At 35.5% G+C, this 22,905-nt stretch overlaps 1 protein-coding gene across 1 annotated transcript; it reads left to right on the forward strand.

Moving 5' to 3' along the window:
• The first annotated feature begins 218 nt into the window (after positions 1-218).
• Positions 219-12,568, forward strand: LOC131942022 (histone deacetylase complex subunit SAP18). Its single transcript, XM_059301684.1, has 3 exons — positions 219-387; positions 9,620-9,726; positions 12,046-12,568. The coding sequence occupies exons 1-3, from the start codon at positions 319-321 to the stop codon at positions 12,329-12,331; spliced, it is 462 nt and encodes a 153-aa protein (XP_059157667.1). The 5' UTR covers positions 219-318; the 3' UTR covers positions 12,332-12,568.
• The last annotated feature ends 10,337 nt before the right edge of the window (positions 12,569-22,905 follow it).

A 22,905-nucleotide genomic window follows, 5' to 3' on the forward strand; every position in this document is an offset into this window, starting at 1 on the left:
GATCAAATTAAAAGTTTTGTCTAATAGGCCTGGATCTTATTATTTTTCTACCTTTTTAATTAGGCCTAATAGTTTCCTAATTTTAAAAAAAAGAGTCTGATCTAAATTCTAAATTTCTTTTGTCAACATTAAATTACACTTGACTTTTGATGTCTGTCTTCGCGTGTCGGTGTTTTCTGGTTAAATTTTTTAATGTTAGGCCTACATAATGTATTTTTATCTTTCGGTAACTAGGTTTACCGACTCTGAAAGCATTTGATTTTCATTCATCTTGTTTACAGTAGCAATAGGAAAAGGTATCAAACAACTTAACCTAACATGACTACTCTAGAATCTATGATTGTCGAGGAACCGAAAGAACCAGAAAAGCCAATAGACAGAGAAAAAGTAAGTAGAATCTAGAATGTGTAGACTATCGGTTTCTGATCATGTTCCGAGTCCAAAAGACTAAGACCTAAGAGTAGGTTGTAGCATTCAAAATTAATTTTTGAGTAGGCTATTAAATCTTAAAATCATATGAGTTAGTTAGAGGAAGGATTAAGAATTCCATTGGTACCAAATTTATATTTCTAGCTTCAACAGGAGAGGAGAAATATTTTTTTTTCTGTTTAAAATGTATGGTCTTAGTAGCTAGGCCAATGCCGCTGCCGAGAAAATCGGACAAATCGGCTTTTCCCTACCCCTTGCATGTTCAACTCTGTTTTTTGCATGCTTTTATTGCGTTTATATTAACATGTTATACATATTTCTGTTCGTAATTGAATAACCTTTTTAACTGTATTAGTTTGATTTCTCTATTATTTCAGACGTTGAAGAAATCGCCGATTAAATCGCATTTTTTACCCTCCGCGGCGACGTGCCGATTAGGGGGGAGGCTTTTTCACCTTTTTAAAAGGGGGGTGTTACTTGGAGTCTATAGACTCTGTGAGTTTTCGTATTACAACAGTGAAACTTGGTAGAAGAATAGATTAAATGTACACGTATAACGCTCAGGGTTCTTGGTTAAAATATGTTAAATACTTTCGGAGATATCAGACCGCAAAGTTAAACTAAGTTATTTGAGCTATTTATGGACCGATTTTTTATTTGAACCCTGAGCTGTATTCCTGAAATCTCGACGTTTATTAATATGTATGATATGTCCTATAAGGCCCTATAATAAGGACGTCTATAGACTTTGAAGTGGACCGAAAATATAAACACGACGCGCCGACCGCTGTCTGACTGAACCGCCCTGCTGTGCTTCGAATCGCCGTCTTTAACCTGATGACGCGTTACAAAATTTGTATACACGTATCGAGTTTACGTACTACAACAGTTAAATTTGGCAGACGAATACATTAAATGTAGACGTATAACGCTCAGGGTTCGTGGTCAAAATAAGTTAAATACTTTAGGAGATAACGGACCGCAAAGTTGAACCAAGTTTCCCGGTCTATTATTGGACATATTTTACATTTGAACCCTGAGCTGTATTCACGAAATCCCGCCGTTTATTGTAATGTATGACATGTATTATAGCACCTCGTAATAAAGCCGTCCATACATTTTAAAACCGAACGAAAATAAAAATTAACGCGTCGGCCGCCGTCCGACTGAATCGCTCTGCTGTGGTGATCTACACATCGTGTGGCACAGCCGAGTGTGTGGTCACGTGACGCTAGGCGCTTGATCCGATTTGATGATACTATAAACAATGTCTAAAGATAGATACATGTGTTCCCGTGTTTGACTCGACGGCTATTGCTACTTTATATTTATAAGCACACAGACATGTTGCATAACTTTGTCTTAACCCATTGAAACGTCAAACAAAAGTTTTGTTAGTATTTACGGCTGAGGACCAATCGTAAAAACTAATCTTCTTTAGAAATTAATCCGAATAGCTTCTGCCCGATCAAACAATGCTGTGATGTGATTCGTGTAACGTTTCATTATTGTGTACATTACATTTTCGTAAAAATGGCTTTAAAAAAAAAATTAAATTATATCCGGGGCTCTTTTCTACAAATTTTAATACCACTAACAACGTGGGGGTTACTAGCCAAATCGACCAAAATGGGGTGGGGTGGATGGGGGTAGCCACTGACCATCCTACACCGTATGTACCACCCATAGCCTCACCCCGCCCCCACTAGTCCGTGACGCGACAAGCCGACGACCATCGCTTTTGATGTTGTATAACACCCGTACGGTACACGGTGGTTTCATACCCCACCTCCCTCCCCCTTCACTTTGTGGAGTTGATGTTACTAACCCTCGGGCATAGATCAGGAAATCTTGCCAGACTTTTGTCTCTGTGATTACATAATATTCATCTGACACGTTCATCGGGTTGGCCGACTAGCCTATCCAGCGGTCGTGTTTACGTAATAGGGCAATAAAATTCGTTGGTCAGAAGACCTGGTTACCCACATGTCTGATAGAACTAAATCTTAATCTAGGCAAAAGCTGGTGGTGGTACACGTGTCTGTGTATAGCCAAACACGGTAATCTTACACAATTTCTAGAATCTACTAGATCTACACAGTCAAGCACTCAAACACGTGCTTTTTTCTTAAGAAAGTTGTTAATTGTAAAAGGCCTACTGGTAGGCTTACAAAATACATAAACCTACTTACTACTAGCATAAACATTGGGCATAAATATAAATTTATGTTATATATCTATAACTTAACTATACCTTGTGCAAGTTTTTAAAAAAGAATATTTTCCTCCAAAGTTTATGTTTATTTTATTGACATTGTAAAAATGATTAACTTTAATATGGGTAATAATATTACATAATTATCATAAAGCACACTCTGATTCTGATCAGACACATTTGTAACTAGACTAATTCTATAGCAAAAAGTTGTATGATATTTAAAATAACAAGAAATATAATTATAATGAAATAGGCCTACATTTTGGAATAGAGTAGGCCTATAGTATTGGACATAGATTACATAACATCTTTTAAGAAGTTATATAATCACAAATTTACTATAGCATTCTTCTCTTTGTATTGAAAAACTTGATTAGTTATATTTTCTTCTAGTAGGCTATTAACTTGAAGTTAACTGACAATGAGCAAAAGTGATTTTAAAACAAATTCATGGTATATTTTGAGCAAAGGGTGGGATTACATAACCTTAACATTTGATAGTTATGTAACAATGTTGGACCATTTTAAATCTACTATTAGCTTAAGCATATACAAATGTCATATTTTAGATTAAAACAGCATTACATTTAAAGAATGACTTCTTATCACATTGATTATTAGATGTTTAAAAAAAATTGAAAGGGGGGTATTACATAATCTATGAGATTAGTAGGTTGAGTAATCGAAGGACACTTTTTAAAATAGCATAATTGGATTCAGCATACAAAAATCTATAAAATGTCTTAAAATTACATCAATTGATAAAGTATTCTGGCTTTTATACCACTTTTAGTGAAAAACGCTTAAAAATTTGGTCCATACCCTCCCAGTATTTTTCCTCTTTCAGGGTCTACCCCGGTTGTCTGAAAAAACTGCTGTTTTTTAATGACTAAAAAATTCATAACTTTTTTGTTTATGGTCAGATTTTGAAAATTCAAACTGATCTGTAATCAGATTGACAGCCCCTATCCAAATATGTAACTATTATATTGTTTTACTGAAATTAAATTTTTGCATTGGCCTAGCTAGTCTTAGCCTATATTATAGTCTATATATACAGGGTTCGTACGCAGTCTGGAAAGTCTGGAAAAAGTCTTGAATTTCGAAAAGTGAATTTAAGACTTAAAAAAGTCTGGAAAATCGCTAGTTTTTGGGCAGGATTTTTTAAAAGTCTGGAAAAAGTCTGGAATCTAGTTTTAGAAACAAAACTTCGTAGTCCATATTTTCCAACTTAAAAAATTGCTATTTTTAAGTAAATTTACTCCAATTTTTTTCCCGCGCTTTCGCGCGGGTTGACACTGTTGTGACGTTTTTTCGCTGGTTCGCTGAAAAAATGCTTAGTTACTACGTCATTGGGAGAAGAGGAGAAGGGAGGGAAGAGATATTTTGTGGCACGACTGACCGTGTGAATGTGTTACAAGTAGGCCTACTTAAAATTGTCATTTTATAAAAGAATGATCGCCGTCATGATTGTTAGGCTCTCGATTTTACCTGCTATTTTTTCATCGTTTGAGTTTGCATGCAGGCAGTCATAACAAAAAGTTATGGGGGAGATGTGTGAGTGGTAGTTTAGATATAATTTATCAGTCTGTAAGGCGTCATCCATTTATGACTAACAACAATTTTTCGGGTTTTAGACCCCCCCCCCCTTCTCCACTCCCCCCGCCCTCTGTCCACACGCGTTCACTTACTTTGGATTAATATTAACATTTATAAGATTAATAAGTCGCAAGGCCTCCTTGGGTTCATACCTGTATTTCTGTTTGCTTCAGCTTAACAAAGAGGTACTATTTTTATTTAGGAGTCGTCCATAAATGACGTCACACTCAGGAAAGTCGGGAGGAGGGTTTTATAAAGTGTGACGACCTGCTCTTGCAATAATGTTAGGGCAGATATAAATACCGTGTTTTATTTACACACTGCGATGGTTTTTAAAACACCAGCAAAGTCGTTTTAATTTTACTTTCTACACGCAAGATACAAGTTTTATGTTTGTTTTAGAATGTAATCACAAAATCTTCCGACCCCTTCCCCCCTCCATGTTTACGTCATAAATAGATGACCCTTTTAATTTTAATTCACCTTCCATTAAACTGTTTTAATGAAATCTTTGCAAATGCTGACGATAACTACCCGCCCCTCCTTGTAACATCGGTCACTTGTGTGAACTCACCGTGACACCAAGTGCGTAGTTGGTACCGCTTAGTAAGTAGGGTGGGGGAGGGGGTATAAGTCACAGCACAGTTCATGTTATGACGTATTAAACTGGCATACTGAAGTCTAGACTACTATGACCTCACAGTGACCCCTTCACCGTGTCGTGTCTGTGGGGGGGGGGGGAGGGAGGGGGGAAGAAGGATACCGGCAATTTTTTTTTATTGCAGACCCGTTTCTCAGCTATTACTATAAGCACAAACAGTGAATGATTTTTATTTATTTTTTTTTTTTTTTGCTCCACATTTTTTTTTACAAATAGCCTATATTTATTTAGGCTACTTAACAAGAGCAGACCTAAATTAATACATTTCATTATTATTCTTTAAAGTAATTAACTCTCACTATTATGCAAAACCATTTTAATGATAGTTTAATTGAAAACATAGGCAATTAGATCATGTACAGATTATATACGTCTAATGTTGGAAACAAAATAGTTGCATCATTTTAATCAATTATTTTAATTGTTAAAATTTTAGGTAGGGTGGAGTAGGCAAACTTAGAAAAAATGTTTTTTTGTCAATTTGACTAGAGAAAGTTCACTATGAATATAGCTCAATTGCCTAAAATAAATGTCAATTTAGTATAAGTAATTATAATGACAGTACAAATAGTGCATCATTTAAAAAAAAATTATTCGCTAACACATTATCTGTCTAAAGTCTGGAATTTTTCAAAAAAAAGTCTGGAAAATGTCTGGAAAAAGTCTGGAATTTCATTTTCAAAAAGCAGTACGAACCCTGTATATAATCTCTGTAAAAAATGAAACTAGAGTAAAGTTCCGCGTGTGGTCACACACATAGCGAAAAATTCCGAACTCCCGATTTTCATCGGGCGCTATTTTGTAACCGTTTCACACAGAAACAAACCGAAAGTACTTTATTACTCCACTGCCATTCTACTCTAATATGCATGAGTTATTTTGTATTCATACGCATAGTATTTGAGATATTCATGTTTTAGTGACGAACCTCCTTGTGATCAACTTTTCCCCCCTTTTTTTTTGCCTGTGGTCACCTGTCCCTGCTTGTGATCACTAGCGTATTTTTTACGTTTTGATCCAATTTTAATAATTGAAATAAACATTTTACTCATTTAAACGTGTTGATGATTGTATAATTAATTAATAGATTTGCAAAACCAAATAATAACACGTTAATTAAATTTATTAACTACAAATTACGGATGACCCAGTGATGACTCAAGGGACGCAACTATTATAATCATAACAAAGGGACGTAACAATCACTAACAAGACAAAACGTAACATTTGCTTTGATTGGATTGTATGTAGAGACACAAACTAGATTTAGAAGATGTAGATGATTAAAATAATTTAAAACAACAGAAAAAAATAGAAATTATATAGGTTCTAGACTTAGCTTGAAATATAGAGCATCTAGATCTAGGCTAGTCTAGCTCAAGTCATTGGTGACCACAGCGAGGGTAAAACACAAAAATCGTTACCCCAGCTGTGATCACCCCCATTTCACCACTAAGATTCTTTTAATAGCCTTAACTACAGTATTTTCAGTGTCCCGCACATAAATAAAAGCTATTTATAGTTAACCTAGTTATAAAAAGCTTTGATTGGTTGGTTTTATTCATCTCATCCGGGACCTAGTGCTTTTCATACGGGGGAACTAGAATCGTCTACGACGTCATACCTCGAAACTTGAAAATTTAAAAACTCGTCTTTCAGAAGGAGGGAAACAAAAGAATTTGACCTGGATATATTTAGAAATGGACATGTTTACAGCAGATATTAGTAGTTTCGTATAAAACATCCAAACAAATATTATACGAAGCCATAAACATGAATGTGACTACACCGTGGTTTTGACCACACGCGGAACTTTATTCGATGGGTCTAGTGGGAAACAAAAATGAAAATTTTATAGACCTAGGGCCTAAAATATGTTTGCAAAAAATTTTTGAATTCTAATGATAAATTTAAATAAATAATGAATCAGGGGTGTTTCCTTTATGTAAATTTGCATTAATAATTGTGCAGGCTTGTTTCTGTTTGATGTTATGCTTTATTTTTAAAAATGTAGCCTACATTTTTACTATGACTAATTATATAGGAAAAAACAACATGGCTGATAAAGTTCCAAATCTTTAAAAATTCATAAAATATGTATTTGTAAAATTCTATCACAATTTCTTTATAAAATAAGAACCACACGTGGTTTATTTAACTGATTTTGCATAATTTTGTGTGCAGGCAAGTGTTTATGTATTAAAATTAAGTTGATTTAGAGCATATATTGTTTTCAAAACATTTTTTTTATAGGCAAAAATGAAAGAAAATGAAAAATAATTGCATTAGGCTATAGCTGAACCTCAGTAGATTTTGAAAATGTAGTTGCTTTGTGTATTGGAAATTAATATGATATTAATTTAAAATTAATAAGAGACAGTGGTAAAAACAAAATTTGAAAAATCAGTCAAGAGCTCTGGGCAGGTTTTTGTATGAAAATTATCTCCCTTTGTTCTAATGCTACATACTAACTAAGAGTCATACAACTAAGACACAAATTTCGATGAAGAAGGCAAAGGATGTGAAAAGAAGAAAGCTCACTCAACTGGAGTCTTACTCGTCCTAGACAGCCTAGTCAACTTATTGTTATTAATTTATTAAAGCAGGGAATATTTTGTGAATATTGAAATAGCTAGATATAGGACATAGAATCTAGGTGTGTAGTTTAAAGTTTAAGAGAGCAATTGTCAGTCACTCAGTATGAAGTAGGCCGTTCGATTCAAAGCTTCCGGGTTTGTTATTTTCGTGCCATCTCACGGCTCATGCACTTATTAAAATGGCGGCCAGTTTTGCTTTCACTATGTAGTAGAGGGATGAAACTAATTCTATTTATATTATTATTAAGTCTGTTATTTAAGAATTGTCAGATGTACTTTTGACCTAATTTCTTTGTTTGTCTCGCAAGCGGCACCTTAGTGAAAGTAGCTCTATGTATTCTTGTCTTTCAAATTAAATAACTCTAAAATATTGCTTAATTAATAAACCAGCCTATGTGAATAATTAATAGGCCTAAAAATAGATTTTTTACAGCTTTTTTCATTTATGATCGTTTTTATTTTTTTTTATTATATATTTAGCAATTGGTTTTGGTTTATTATTCAGTTATCTATAATGTTTGGCACAAATATTTCACAATATACTTCTATTAAAGCCTTAACAATGAGGCAACTTTTTTCACATTACTAGCCTTAACCGATTTTTACACAACTTAAACGATAGATTACCCTATAATCATCATTTATTTCCCTGCAGAACATAGGGTCTGTGTCTAAGCTTTCCTTTCCACTATCCACCAGTCTCCTGCCACTCTTCAGTTGTTCCCATTTCCTCTTCAGGATTTGCCTTTCCAAATTTGACTGTGCTGAACTCTTCTTCTTCTTCATTCTTAATTTTAGCATTAAAAGGGATTCCCTACAACACAATTAAGTAATCGTGCCAACTGGATTTGCGTCCATAGCCTTTGTGCTTTTGCCCAACCAAGAACAAACTATAAGGCAGCAGTTTGATTTTAGAGTTGTCTCTTCTGAAGAGTTGCTGTCCCCAGCTATCAATATATAATCAAGCCACATCGGCTTTGAAATCAAGACTGTTTGGTTTAGCATTCATGAGCTTTTACCGACTCCACCACTGAACTCAAATTTGGAATCTAAGTTTAACTTTAGGCCTAGGCCTTGTATTTTATACGTTACTGTATGTTTTGTTCACTTTATTTTTTTGTGATAATGCTTTTTTCATTCCTCAAAATAATTAGGCAAATTAGTAATTATAATAAAGCTATTAGGAGCCTAAAAATTCTAAAAAATTATTATTAATTAGGCCTTGTATATTATAAACATAGCCTAGTAGGCCTATATATCTGTAGGTAAAGTATTATAATCTTAAAAAAAATCTAACATTCAATAGCATCAAATTAAATTATTAAATTGTCTCAACTCAAGTATAAGATTTAATGTTAATCCATGTGCTTATTTTTTTTTTCGATCAATTTAAACTAGTAATAATATAATTGGCAACTTGAGTTAAGATTAATTACCAGTTAGTTAAGAGAGTGTCTGTTACTACACTGTCAAATAATAATTTTCTATTTTGATTTTTTAAGTGTGTCTACCCTTGACTTTGTAGGCCTAAATTAAATTTATGTTAAAACAAACTTAACACACACTGGCGTTTGAGAATATAGGTATTAGAAATGTAAAAGTTTAAAAACAGAGAAAATTGTCACTGTTCTACAGTCAATCATTGGCTTAAAGTAATGCCTGCTCTTCATCAAACAATTAAAAACTAAAGCAGTGAAAAATATTTCTGGCATAGTGTGAGGTAGAAAGTCCATTTCATTATAATTATAGTCTTACATTCATAATAATTATAATAATAATAATAAGTCATTCTCAATTTTCTTTTTTCATCAAAATGTGAAATATATATTATCTATGTAGCCCCACTATTTAGTTACCAAAAATAATTTGTTTTAAATTTTTTTAGTAAAACTATTTGGTACTATGTGGTTTAGACTAATCTACAATCACACTGCAATATAGGCAAAGTATACAGTTGGAAGTTGATATGAAATGTACCTCTGTTAACAGTAGTTAAAGCTGATGGTAAGATTATGTAGTAAAGACCAGCTTATAGACATGATGTTGTTGTTGTTTACCAACTTTATTTTTTCCAGACATGATGTTGTTGTTATTTACCAACTCCATTTTTTCCAGACATGTCCTCTGCTTCTACGTGTGTTTTGTAGTAATGATCGTCATCATGCGTTGATGGAATTCTCTCGAGGCAGCACACCAACAAATGAACTTCAGATCTACACATGGTAGGACATTTTTTTCATCTAGGGTTATAGGCTGGTGTTCAGATCTACACATGGTAGGACATTTTTTTAATCTAGGGTTATAGGCTGGTGTTCAGATCTACACATGGTAGGACATTTTTTTAATCTAGGGTTATATTATAGGCTGGTGTTCAGATCTACACATGGTAGGACATTTTTTTAATCTAGGGTTATAGGCTGGTGTTCAGATCTACACATGGTAGGACATTTTTCATCTAGGGTTATAGGCTGGTGTTCAGATCTACACATGGTAGGACATTTTTTTAAATCTAGGGTTATAGGCTGGTGTTCAGATCTACACATGGTAGGACATTTTTCATCTAGGGTTATATTATAAACTGGTGTTCAGATCTACACATGGTAGGACATTTTTTTAATCTAGGGTTATAGGCTGGTGTTCAGATCTACACATGGTAGGACATTTTTTTAATCTAGGGTTATAGGCTGGTGTTCAGATCTACACATGGTAGGACATTTTTTTAATCTAGGGTTATAGGCTGGTGTTCAGATCTACACATGGTAGGACATTTTTCATCTAGGGTTATAGGCTGGTGTTCAGATCTACACATGGTAGGACATTTTTTAAATCTAGGGTTATAGGCTGGTGTTCAGATCTACACATGGTAGGACATTTTTCATCTAGGGTTATATTATAAACTGGTGTTCAGATCTACACATGGTAGGACATTTTTTTAATCTAGGGTTATAGGCTGGTGTTCAGATCTACACATGGTAGGACATTTTTTTAATCTAGGGTTATAGGCTGGTGTTCAGATCTACACATGGTAGGACATTTTTTTAATCTAGGGTTATAGGCTGGTGTTCAGATCTACACATGGTAGGACATTTTTCATCTAGGGTTATAGGCTGGTGTTCAGATCTACACATGGTAGGACATTTTTTTAAATCTAGGGTTATAGGCTGGTGTTCAGATCTACACATGGTAGGACATTTTTTTAATCTAGGGTTATAGGCTGGTGTTCAGATCTACACATGGTAGGACATTTTTTTAATCTAGGGTTATAGGCTGGTGTTCAGATCTACACATGGTAGGACATTTTTCATCTAGGGTTATAGGCTGGTGTTCAGATCTACACATGGTAGGACATTTTTTTAATCTAGGGTTATAGGCTGGTGTTCAGATCTACACATGGTAGGACATTTTTTTAATCTAGGGTTATAGGCTGGTGTTCAGATCTACACATGGTAGGACATTTTTTTAATCTAGGGTTATAGGCTGGTGTTCAGATCTACACATGGTAGGACATTTTTCATCTAGGGTTATAGGCTGCTGTTCAGATCTACACATGGTAGGACATTTTTTTAATCTAGGGTTATAGGCTGGTGTTCAGATCTACACATGGTAGGACATTTTTCATCTAGGGTTATAGGCTGGTGTTCAGATCTACACATGGCAGGACATTTTTCATCTAGGGTTATATTATAGGCTGGTGTTCAGATCTACACATGGTAGGACATTTTTTTAATCTAGGGTTATAGGCTGGTGTTCAGATCTACACATGGTAGGACATTTTTTTAATCTAGGGTTATAGGCTGGTGTTCAGATCTACACATGGTAGGACATTTTTTTAATCTAGGGTTATAGGCTGGTGTTCAGATCTACACATGGTAGGACATTTTTCATCTAGGGTTATAGGCTGGTGTTCAGATCTACACATGGTAGGACATTTTTTTTAATCTAGGGTTATAGGCTGGTGTTCAGATCTACACATGGTAGGACATTTTTCATCTAGGGTTATATTATAGGCTGGTGTTCAGATCTACACATGGTAGGACATTTTTCATCTAGGGTTATATTATAAACTGGTGTTCAGATCTACACATGGTAGGACATTTTTTTAATCTAGGGTTATAGGCTGGTGTTCAGATCTACACATGGTAGGACATTTTTTTTATCTAGGGTTATATTATTATAGGCTGAAAGGTGGGCTAACTGGGGTTATATTATAGGCTGGTGGATGGGCTAAGGTTAAATGGTGCTCTCTCTTTATCTCTCTGCTGTTTGTGTTGACTTGTTAAAAAAATGTTGACTGAATGAATGACAGCAACAAAATAAAGAAAAAGACAATTTGAACTTTGATTGATAGATACAGTTAACATTTGAATTGAAATCCATATTAACAGCTGACAGATACACTTTACTGACAACAGCTGACATGCAAATCAAAATGGCAGCAGCTGTCAAACTAATTACAATGTCAGCTGACGCACAAATTGTAGTGTCATCAGCTCAACCGTGCTGATGTTTGTTTACATGACTTGTTCTCTTGCTGTACCCAGGATGGACGCCACACTGAAGGAGCTGACGAGTCTGGTCAAGGAGGTCAACCCTGACGCCAGAAGAAAGGGAACCTTCTTTGACTTTGCCATTGTTTACCCAGACTCTCGCTCCCCCACCTTCAGGATGCGTGAGATTGGTACAACCTGTGCTGGCAGGAAGTCACCTGACGACACAGTCACACTAGCACAGAAAAAGTTCACCATTGGGGATTACCTGGACATTGCCATATGCCCACCTAGACCTGGGGGTATGCCACCCATGGGGAGGGGCCGGCGCCAGTTTTAGTCATTCACATGTTATCTTATTGGTATGCTTGTTTTCATGCATTTTGAAAGGGTTCTGTTTCTGTTATTTTTACTACGTTGGAACAGTTGATGCTATTCTGGTATCAAGATTTGTATATTTTGACCCAGCAGTCTTCTAACAGAAGCTTTGCAGGGGCTGAATGTATGTATGTTATCCAGCTTTATATTGATGTCTGTGGAAGTTTCCATTTTAATAAAATGTTTTAATCTTTGCTTCCATTTTTAGTTGGTTTGGGTCATTTGAACATGTATGTAAGATGGAATTTTAAAAACTGTGAGACTGTGATTTAATGTTTAGACATACAAACCTGAACCATGACAAAAGTCTGGAGCAAAGTTGAACATTCAGGTGTGATTTAACCTTGAACCTGAAACCAGGAGTTTACCAGCTCATTAGTCCTACTGTACTCTATTCCATTTATTAAGTAATTTTTTATCCTTGCTTCCAGTTCTTTTGTTAATGTCAAATTAATACTCTCTTTTCACAATTATAAATTCAATTTTAATCACCTTGGTAAAATGTCCTGTTTCAAGTACACTATCCAGTGCTTTTTTTTTTTAAAGTTACGAACTGGTAAGGCGTGTTGACAATGTTGGGCAAAAAATTACTTTTCTTGTATTGTAACGCTTATTATTAATTAATTAATTATATTATTAGTTTTAAATTTAATATTAAAATTTTTTTTTCAATTGTGTTCAATAAGAACTAAAATATAAAATGCAAAACTGCTTTCCGCACACACTCGTAATAATACGTCTGGTTATTAACCCATTTCTGGTCATGCTTGGTTTTAAGACGTAATGCCATTAAAATTTCAAATTTTAAGACTTAAGGAAATTAAAACAAGCGTAGTTAGAAATTGATAATTTAAGTTAAAATTATTACAAGTGGACCACCATTTGTACGTTTTGACCCTACAAGATACGTTGATTGATGGTAGCTCAGTCAGACATTCAGCCACAGATACAAGCAGCAAAGAACGCAGACACTCAACCACGTCTACCAACAGCAAAGAATGCAGCGGGATTATACGTCAGATGAGAACTTCAATAATTTATTCAACATTTAAATTTTATTTTCATTTTTAAGAGGGTTCTTGCCTATAAAACACAAGAGAACATAACACAATTTTTTAAAGTAAATCAAGAATAAGTTGTTAGTTAAATTTTACAAATCGTAACAAATATATACGGTCTACTAATAAAGTAATAATAAAACAATTGACGTTGGTTCATAAAATAAATATTGTTTTAGACATTTAGTATCTTTGCAATTGTGATTTATCTTGCATCGAGGTGCCAACTGGTAGTTTAAAGTTAGGCAATCCATCACTGAGTACCGGCAACTATTTGATTAAAAAAAAAACACTGGTGTTATCAATTTTAGTTTATAGCTAATGTATAATGTCATGGTGTATATTACAACACTTTTTTTCGACCTAAGCAAGTGATATTAAGTCAATAGGATAGCTTTATCTAAGGCGAAGATAGACTTTCGTAATTATGTAAGGGAGGTAATCACACATTTAAACTGTAACTTAGACATTTGTATTCTATTACTTCCCTTGAAAATACATACTGACATAACCATAAGACTAAGACCCAAACTTCAGTGAGACAAGCGTTACAAAGCGACGCATCAAAACCACAAGACACCACTATATTTAGTCACGACATAAGACACCACTATATTTAGTCACGACACAAGACACCATTATATTTAAACACAGCACACCATATATTTAGTCACAACACACCACTATATTTAGTCACGACGCAAGAAATCATTATATTTAGTCACAACACACCACTATATTTAGTCACAACACACTGCTATATTTAGTCACAACACTATATTTAGTCACAACACACCACTATATTTAGTCATGACACAAGAAACCATATATTTAGTCACAACACATCACTATATTTAGTCACAACACACCACTATATTTAGTCACGACGCAAGAAATCATTATATTTAGTCACAACACACCGCTATATTTAGTCACAAAACACAACAATATTTAGTCACAACACATCACTATATTTAGTCACAACACACCACTATATTTAGTCACACCACACCACTATATTTAGTCACGACGCAAGAAATCATTATATTTAGTCACAACACACCGCTATATTTAGTCACAAAACACAACAATATTTAGTCACAACACATCACTATATTTAGTCACGACGCAAGAAATCATTATATTTAGTCACAACACAACAATATTTAGTCACACCACTATATTTAGTCACAACACATCACTATATTTAGTCACAACACACCACAATATTTAGTCACACCACTATATTTAGTCACAACACATCACTATATTTAGTCACAACACACCACAAGATTTAGTCACACCACTATATTTAGTCACACCACTATATTTAGTCACAACACACCGCTATATTTAGTCAAACACACCACTATATTTTGTCACAACACACCACTATATTTAGTCACACCACAATTCTCAATGTTTCTACCTCCTTCCGTTAGCACGTAGCAATGATACAATTTGAGATGGAATAATTGCGCAAGTTAAGGCTCTAATGGCCCAATTATTGGCCCCGTGACGTCAATTGGCCTGTTGCTGAGCCAGTGAGATTAAAAGCGGCCACCGTGCGTGCTGTGACGTTCATACGCGCCCTGTTCGGTAATTCCCGAAGATCGCAACTCATGGGATTTTCCCGCACCCGTTACAGCGCGCAGACAAATTATTATGAAGTTTCCTGGACACGGGCCGTGGTGTCGGGCCAGACCGGTGCTGGCATCGCGGCCTCCCCGGGGACGGGGCTGGAGAGGGAAGGCGTTAGTGTTCGAACTGCGGGATCAATATCCCCGAGGACGGGAGCGGTATCGATGAAGACGTGTGATCGGTCCCTCTGAGAGATGACTTGGTTGGTGCTAAAGCTCGCTATTTTAGGCCGAATTTCTCCAGAGTACCAACTCTATGCATTGAAATATTTCTGATCAATGGCGGTGATAGTCGTCTCCCCTTTTAGAAATGGTAAAATATTAAAAAAAAACCACCAAAAAAACAACTGAATTACTTAAGTATTAGAAATGGTAGTTCACGTGATTTTGCTAGGTTTGGAAAGCTCACGGCTATTATCCTGTGAATATAGGCCCTATATATATATATATATATATATATATATATATATATATATATATATATATATATATATATATATATATATATATATATATATATATATATATATATATATATATATATATGGACTATTTATATAGGCTAAATATAAAAGCTTATATTTGAATATTAAATGATAGATTTCATTGTGCCAAGGCCTACACCATATCTACGGTCCATGCTTCGTGTTAGTTCATGCATAACCTCATGCTTCGTGTTAGTTCATGCATAACCTCATGCTTCGCGTTAGTTCATGCATAACCTCATGCTTCGTGTTAGTTCATGCATAACCTCATGCTTCGCGTTAGTTCATGCATAACCTCATGCTTCGTGTTAGTTCATGCATAACCCCATGCTTCGTGTTAGTTCATGCATAACCTCATGCTTCGTGTTAGTTCATGCATAACCCCATGCTTCGTGTTAGTTCATGCATAACCCCATGCTTCGTGTTAGTTCATGCATAACCTCATGCTTCGTGTTAGTTCATGCATAACCTCATGCTTCGTGTTAGTTCAAGCATAACCTCATGCTTCGTGTTAGTTCATGCATAACCTCATGCTTCGTGTTAGTTCATGCATAACCTCACGCCATATACCATCCCCACCAGTTGTAATAAAAAGCACGATTCCCCCCCCCCCCCCCCCCCTCTTTCCAACAAAGCCATAAATGTAATTCTAGCAATAATGCACAGGATTTTTAAAATTCCAAAGAAAAACAGCCCGACCCCCTCTTCCTAACCTACGTAACGTCATCCCCCCCCCCCCTCCTTGTTTACTTACTGATGAGAGCCATCGTTTGATCACATTGAAAGGCCCCAGCCGAGGTGCTTGTATGATTTACTCTATGCTCCGGTCTAACCGTCGAGCCACTTGCCCGGATGTGCCCGAGTGAATCATTCTCAAATTCATGCCGACAATTGCATTTGGCGTGATGGCATAAAAACACTTATACATTAACCGATTATAATTTATCTTTCCGTTAGGGAAAATAAAACAAAAATGGCCCGCTCTCATAGATGAGCCAATTATCGTACAAATGCCTATTTGAACCACCTTTGGTCTCACTGGCCAAAATTAGCTCCGCGCGAGGCGAGTCACGTGGTCTCCCACAATGCAAGCAGTCAAGAAGAGCTAAATTAGTCCCAGTAATTTTCTGGCCAAATCGGATTTTCCGGCCAAACAATATTACAAGTTTAGGCCAAATGGGAATCCCCGTTTGTCTTATTTAGTCGTTGTGTCCATTTTGGTTAAATGCAGCCAACTACAAGCGGATAATTACAACCATAATAAGCCAAGGCAGCCATTGTTGTCCATTCTGCTCAGTATATAGAATCATTAATGTTGTCTCTCATCAACAGTATCAAAAGGGAATTTTTTAAATCGCTTTAAGCAAATATTTTCGATGTGATGTTGAATATTATAGAAAGAAACTTCACATCAACTTATACAACTGGCTGACTGACGGTATACAGGTGTAATTGATGAACTATCTCTTGATGAATATACATAGTTTTGGCTGAGTTCATTCCCTATTTTGGAAAGTAATGGCGATTTTATAACACAAATATCACAGCTGGGTTATGAGGGGTAGGCTGATATATGCCATTGGTTTATTGTTGTTATCTATGTATCTCTAACAATATCTGCCATCCCTCACAGTATCTGCCAACACTATCTGAGATAAACACAACATTTATCTATGCGAGCCAACCCCAACAGACGCACCCACATTGAGAGTGAAGCCCCTAAAACGAGCCCCCCCCCCCTACCACCCACATTGAGAGTGTAGCCCCTAAAACGAGCCCCCCCCCCCCCCACCACACACATTGAGAGTGTAGCCCCTAAAACGACCCCCCCCCACCACACACATTGAGAGTGTAGCCCCTAAAACGAACCCCCCATATTGAGATTGAAGCCCCTAAAACGAGCCCCCCCCCCCCCCCCCCACGTATTTACTGACCTGAAAACCCGCGGTTCGTGACTGAGAAAGTGTGTACTTGTGGAGGCCGGTTGTCCAGGCAATTAATTCCCCTTTAACTAGCCCGATCCTTTTTTCTGGAACCCCTCTTTTAGGGTAGCAGTGTTTTCCTAGACCCCGCCCCGCCCATTCGAACATCCGCCGGGGGCTGGGTATTATGTAATTAGGTCATTACTCCCTGTATCGCCATTGGCTTGGCATCATGTAATCAGGTCATTACCCCATGAGATAGTTGTTTTTGTGAAAGGGGCCATTGCATCCTTTATTCCCCTTTATTTGAACCATCATATCCAGATCCATTTTATCCTCAAGGTTGGGTGGCACTGCATCCTTTATTCCCCTTTATTTGAACCATCATATCCAGATCCACTTGATCCACAAGGTTGGGTGGCACTGCATCCTTTATTCTCCTTTATTTGAACCATCATATCCAGATCCACTTGATCCACAAGGTTGGGTGGCACTGCATCCTTTATTCCCCTTTATTTGAACCATCATATCCAGATCCACTTGATCCACAAGGTTGAGTGAACTTGAAGTAGAGCTGGAGTGACGTAGGTCTACGCACCAACCAATGGTTAGTTATCTGGTCATGTCAACAGTTTGTCATTAGTTATCTGGTCATGTCAACAGTTTGTCATTAGTGAGATGGTCATGTCAACAGTTTGTCATTAGTTATCTGGTCATGTCAACAGTTTGTCATTAGTGAGATGGTCATGTCAACAGTTTGTCATTAGTTATCTGGTCATGTCAACAGTTTGTCATTAGTAATCTGGTCATGTCAACAGTTTGTCATTAGTGAGATGGTCATGTCAACAGTTTGTCATTAGTTATCTGGTCATGTCAACAGTTTGTCATTAGTAATCTGGTCATGTCAACAGTTTGTCATTAGTTATCTGGTCATGTCAACAGTTTGTCATTAGTGAGATGGTCATGTCAACAGTTTGTCATTAGTTATCTGGTCATGTCAACAGTTTGTCATTAGTGAGATGGTCATGTCAACAGTTTGTCATTAGTTATCTGGTCATGTCAACAGTTTGTCATTAGTGAGATGGTCATGTCAACAGTTTGTCATTAGTTATCTGGTCATGTCAACAGTTTGTCATTAGTAATCTGGTCATGTCAACAGTTTGTCATTAGTGAGATGGTCATGTCAACAGTTTGTCATTAGTTATCTGGTCATGTCAACAGTTTGTCATTAGTAATCTGGTCATGTCAACAGTTTGTCATTAGTTATCTGGTCATGTCAACAGTTTGTCATTAGTGAGATGGTCATGTCAACAGTTTGTCATAAGTGAGATGGTCATGTCAACAGTTGTCATTAGTTATCTGGTCATGTCAACAGTTTGTCATTATTGAGATGGTTCGGATTGCATCGGGTAGTATCTGTTTTATAAAACAAGTTCATCGTGTGGAGATTTTGGTCGCTCACTAAATTATTATCTCAGCAGAGATTGGTACTTCACTAAAACATCATCTTTGGATCGTTTGCACATTATTTACACATCTTCTTTGGATAGTTGGTACATTACTAAAACATTTTTAAATAGTTGGTACATTACTAAAACATCTTTTAATAGTTGGTACATTACTAAAACATCTTTTAATAGTTGGTACATTACTAAAACATCTTTTAATAGTTGGTACATTACTAAAACATCTTTTAATAGTTGGTACATTACTAAAACATTTTTTAATAGTTGGTACATTACTAAAATGGTATCTTTTAAGAGCGGGACACGACAACTGTTTAAAAAAAATCAGCCCGTAGAGAAAGTAGCACACATTACTTGTTAAAAAAAAGTTTCTAGTAATGAAAGATTTGGGAATGTAGCTGATGAGGTTTAAAACTAAATCAATCCTGTTCCTTGTCACTTGACGCTGTCCTGCTTCTAATTAATCTACAATCAGTGACGTCATTGTCAGGTTATAATTGCTTTGTGATGAACGCGAACCTGATCAGGGCATCAAGGTCAGCACGTTTTCCAGTTGTTTTTATTGGTCAAGTTTTTATTGGTCAAGTTTTTATTGGTCAAGTTTTTATTGGTCAAGTTTTTATTGGTCAAGTTTTTATTGGTCAAGTTTTTATTGGTCAAGTTTGTATTGGTCAAGTTTTTATTGGTCAAGTTTTTATTGGTCAAGTTTTTATTGGTCAAGTTTTTATTGGTCAAGTTTTTATTGGTCAAGTTTTTATTGGTCAAGTTTTTATTGGTCAAGTTTTTATTGGTCAAGTTTTTATTGGTCAAGTTTTTATTGGTCAAGTTTTTATTGGTCAAGTTTTATTCGTCAAGTTTTTATTGGTCAAGTTTTTATTGGTGAAGTTTTTATTGGTCAAGTTTTTATTGGTCAAGTTTTTATTGGTCAAGTTTTTATTGGTCAAGTTTTAATTGGTCAAGTTTTTATTGGTCAAATTTTTATTGGTCAAGTTTTTATTGGTCATTGTTTTACTGGTCAAAATTTTATTGGTCAAGTTTTTATTGGTCTAGTTTTTATTGGTCAAGTTTTTATTGATCTAGTTTTTATTGGTCAAGTTTTTATTGGTCAAGTTTTTATTGGTCAAGTTTTTATTGGTCAAGTTTTTATTGGTCATTGTTTTACTGGTCAAGTTTTTATTGGTCAAGTTTTTATTGGTCAAGTTTTTATTGGTCAAGTTTTTATTGGTCAAGTTTTATTCGTCAAGTTTTTATTGGTCAAGTTTTTATTGGTCAAGTTTTTATTGGTCAAGTTTTTATTGGTCAAGTTTTTATTGGTCAAGTTTTTATTGGTCAAGTTTTTATTGGTCAAGTTTTTATTGGTCAAGTTTTTATTGGTCAAGTTTTTATTGGTCAAGTTTTTATTGGTCATTGTTTTACTGGTCAAGTTTTTATTGGTCAAGTTTTTATTGGTCTAGTTTTTATTGGTCAAGTTTTTATTGATCTAGTTTTTATTGGTCAAGTTTTTATTGGTCAAGTTTTTATTGGTCAAGTTTTTATTGGTCAAGTTTTTATTGGTCAAGTTTTTATTGGTCAAGTTTTTATTGGTCAAGTTTTTATTGGTCAAGTTTTATTCGTCAAGTTTTTATTGGTCAAGTTTTTATTGGTGAAGTTTTTATTGGTCAAGTTTTTATTGGTCAAGTTTTTATTGGTCAAGTTTTTATTGGTCAAGTTTTTATTGGTCAAGTTTTTATTGGTCAAGTTTTTATTGGTCAAGTTTTTATTGGTCAAGTTTTATTCGTCAAGTTTTTATTGGTCAAGTTTTTATTGGTCAAGTTTTTATTGGTCAAGTTTTTATTGGTCAAGTTTTTATTGGTCAAGTTTTTATTGGTCAAGTTTTTATTGGTCAAGTTTTTATTGGTCAAGTTTTTATTGGTCAAGTTTTTATTGGTCATTGTTTTACTGGTCAAGTTTTTATTGGTCAAGTTTTTATTGGTCAAGTTTTTTTTTGTCAAGTTTTTATTGGTCAAGTTTTAATTGGTCAAGTTTTTATTGGTCAAGTTTTTATTGGTCATTGTTTTACTGGTCAAGTTTTTATTGGTCAAGTTTTTATTGGTCTAGTTTTTATTGGTCAAGTTTTTATTGATCTAGTTTTTATTGGTCAAGTTTTTATTGGTCATTGTTTTACTGGTCAAGTTTTTATTGGTCAAGTTTTTATTGGTCAAGTTTTTATTCGTCAAGTTTTATTCGTCAAGTTTTTATTGGTCAAGTTTTTATTGGTCAAGTTTTTATTGGTCAAGTTTTTATTGGTCAAGTTTTTATTGGTCATGTTTTTATTGGTCAAGTTTTTATTGGTCAAGTTTTTATTGGTCAAGTTTTTATTGGTCAAGTTTTTATTGGTCAAGTTTTTATTGGTCATTGTTTTACTGGTCAAGTTTTTATTGGTCAAGTTTTTATTGGTCTAGTTTTTATTGGTCAAGTTTTTATTGATCTAGTTTTTATTGGTCAAGTTTTTATTGGTCAAGTTTTTATTGGTCAAGTTTTTATTGGTCACGTTTTTATTGGTCAAGTTTTATTGGTCAAGTTTTTATTGGTCAAGTTTTTATTGGTCAAGTTTTTAATTTCAATTTCTCACGGTTCTGACTTTCGTTCAGGTTTGTTTTTACTTGACTCTCACAGCACTTAACGTAGTTTAGTTTTTGTTTACTTCCAAATTTTTAGGTGCAGTTTAGTTTTTGTTAACTTCCAAATTTGTAGGTGCAGTTTAGTTTTTGCTAGCTTCCACATTTTAAGTTGTAGTTTAGTTTTTGATTAACTTCCAAAGTTTTAGGTGTAGTTAATTATTATGTTAGTATCTTATCGGTGTGTGGATGGAATACTGTTCTAGCTACCTGAATTTTCTAATTACCGTATGTGAATATACTCCCGTCCAAGACTCCCCACTCTGACTCCCCACTCTGACTCCCCTCTCTGACTCCCCTCTCTGACTCCCCTCTCTTTAGTGGGTGGCTCACAACCTACCCAAAACCCCATGACGAGTCACGCCCCCCCCCCCAACCCCAGTATGTGGCTCGCAACCATACCAACACCTAACACCACAACATGTGGCTCATAACACGACAATAAATGGCTCCTTACACCATGATATATGGCCTCTAAATCCATAATATGTGTCTTCTAACACCACAATATGTTGATTTAAAATGAGAACTCCTAAAATATTGATCTGTTATTTTTCCGATAGTTTGAGATGAACTAGTCAAAATTCGATGGTCTCAAACTTAAAATCTAGCCTCGAGACAGATACAATTTTAGATGAGTCGGTCGGCCGCAGAATATTTGGGAGGGACGGCCTTGAACCTGGGACGGGGAGACACAGTAAGATGACACAGATTTGTTTCTTGATTATTTATTGATTAGTCCATATAATCGAATTGGATGAGGCGGTATGTGCAGGGGGATAGGAGGTGGATATAACAGCCTGGACAAGGAAAGTGTAGGGTAAGGACATACACAACTGGAGGGGGGGACAAGGACATACACAACTGGAGGGGGGAGGACATACACAACTGGAGGGGGGGGACAAGGACATACACAACTGGAGGGGAAGGACATACACAACTGGAGGGGAAGGACATACACAACTGGAGGGTTAAGGACATACACAACTGGAGAGGAAGGACATACACAACTGGAGGGGTAAGGACATACACAACTGACGTAGCATAGGATCCGGTTGTGTCTGTTATAACTCAGAGCTAGGCGAGGAGAATGCGATAAGAGCAGATCTTAAACTTTAGGGAGACTTTAGCACAAGCTGTAATAAATTAATAAATGCTCAAACATAAGTGACTCCAGCCTTACAAGTAATCGAGAAAAGTCATCCAAAATTTACCAATGTGTAGTTTTGTACAAAAAGTAGTTTCACAATAGACTAAGTTTACTGGTAGTTATCGCTTTAAAAAGTAGTTTCACATTAGAAGTAAGTT

Source organism: Physella acuta, unplaced genomic scaffold, assembly GCF_028476545.2.
Source record: "Physella acuta isolate Inbredline_101_S28 unplaced genomic scaffold, ASM2847654v3 ptg000381l, whole genome shotgun sequence".
Taxonomy (NCBI): Eukaryota; Metazoa; Mollusca; class Gastropoda; family Physidae; genus Physella; species Physella acuta.

Coding starts and splice junctions, on each gene's coding strand:
- LOC131942022 (XM_059301684.1), top strand. CDS start 319: ATGACTACTCTAGAATCTATGATTGTCGAGGAACCGAAAGAACCAGAA. Junction 388..9,619: donor AGCCAATAGACAGAGAAAAA/GTAAGTAGAATC, acceptor CATTTTTTCCAG/ACATGTCCTCTGCTTCTACG. Junction 9,727..12,045: donor GAACTTCAGATCTACACATG/GTAGGACATTTT, acceptor TGCTGTACCCAG/GATGGACGCCACACTGAAGG.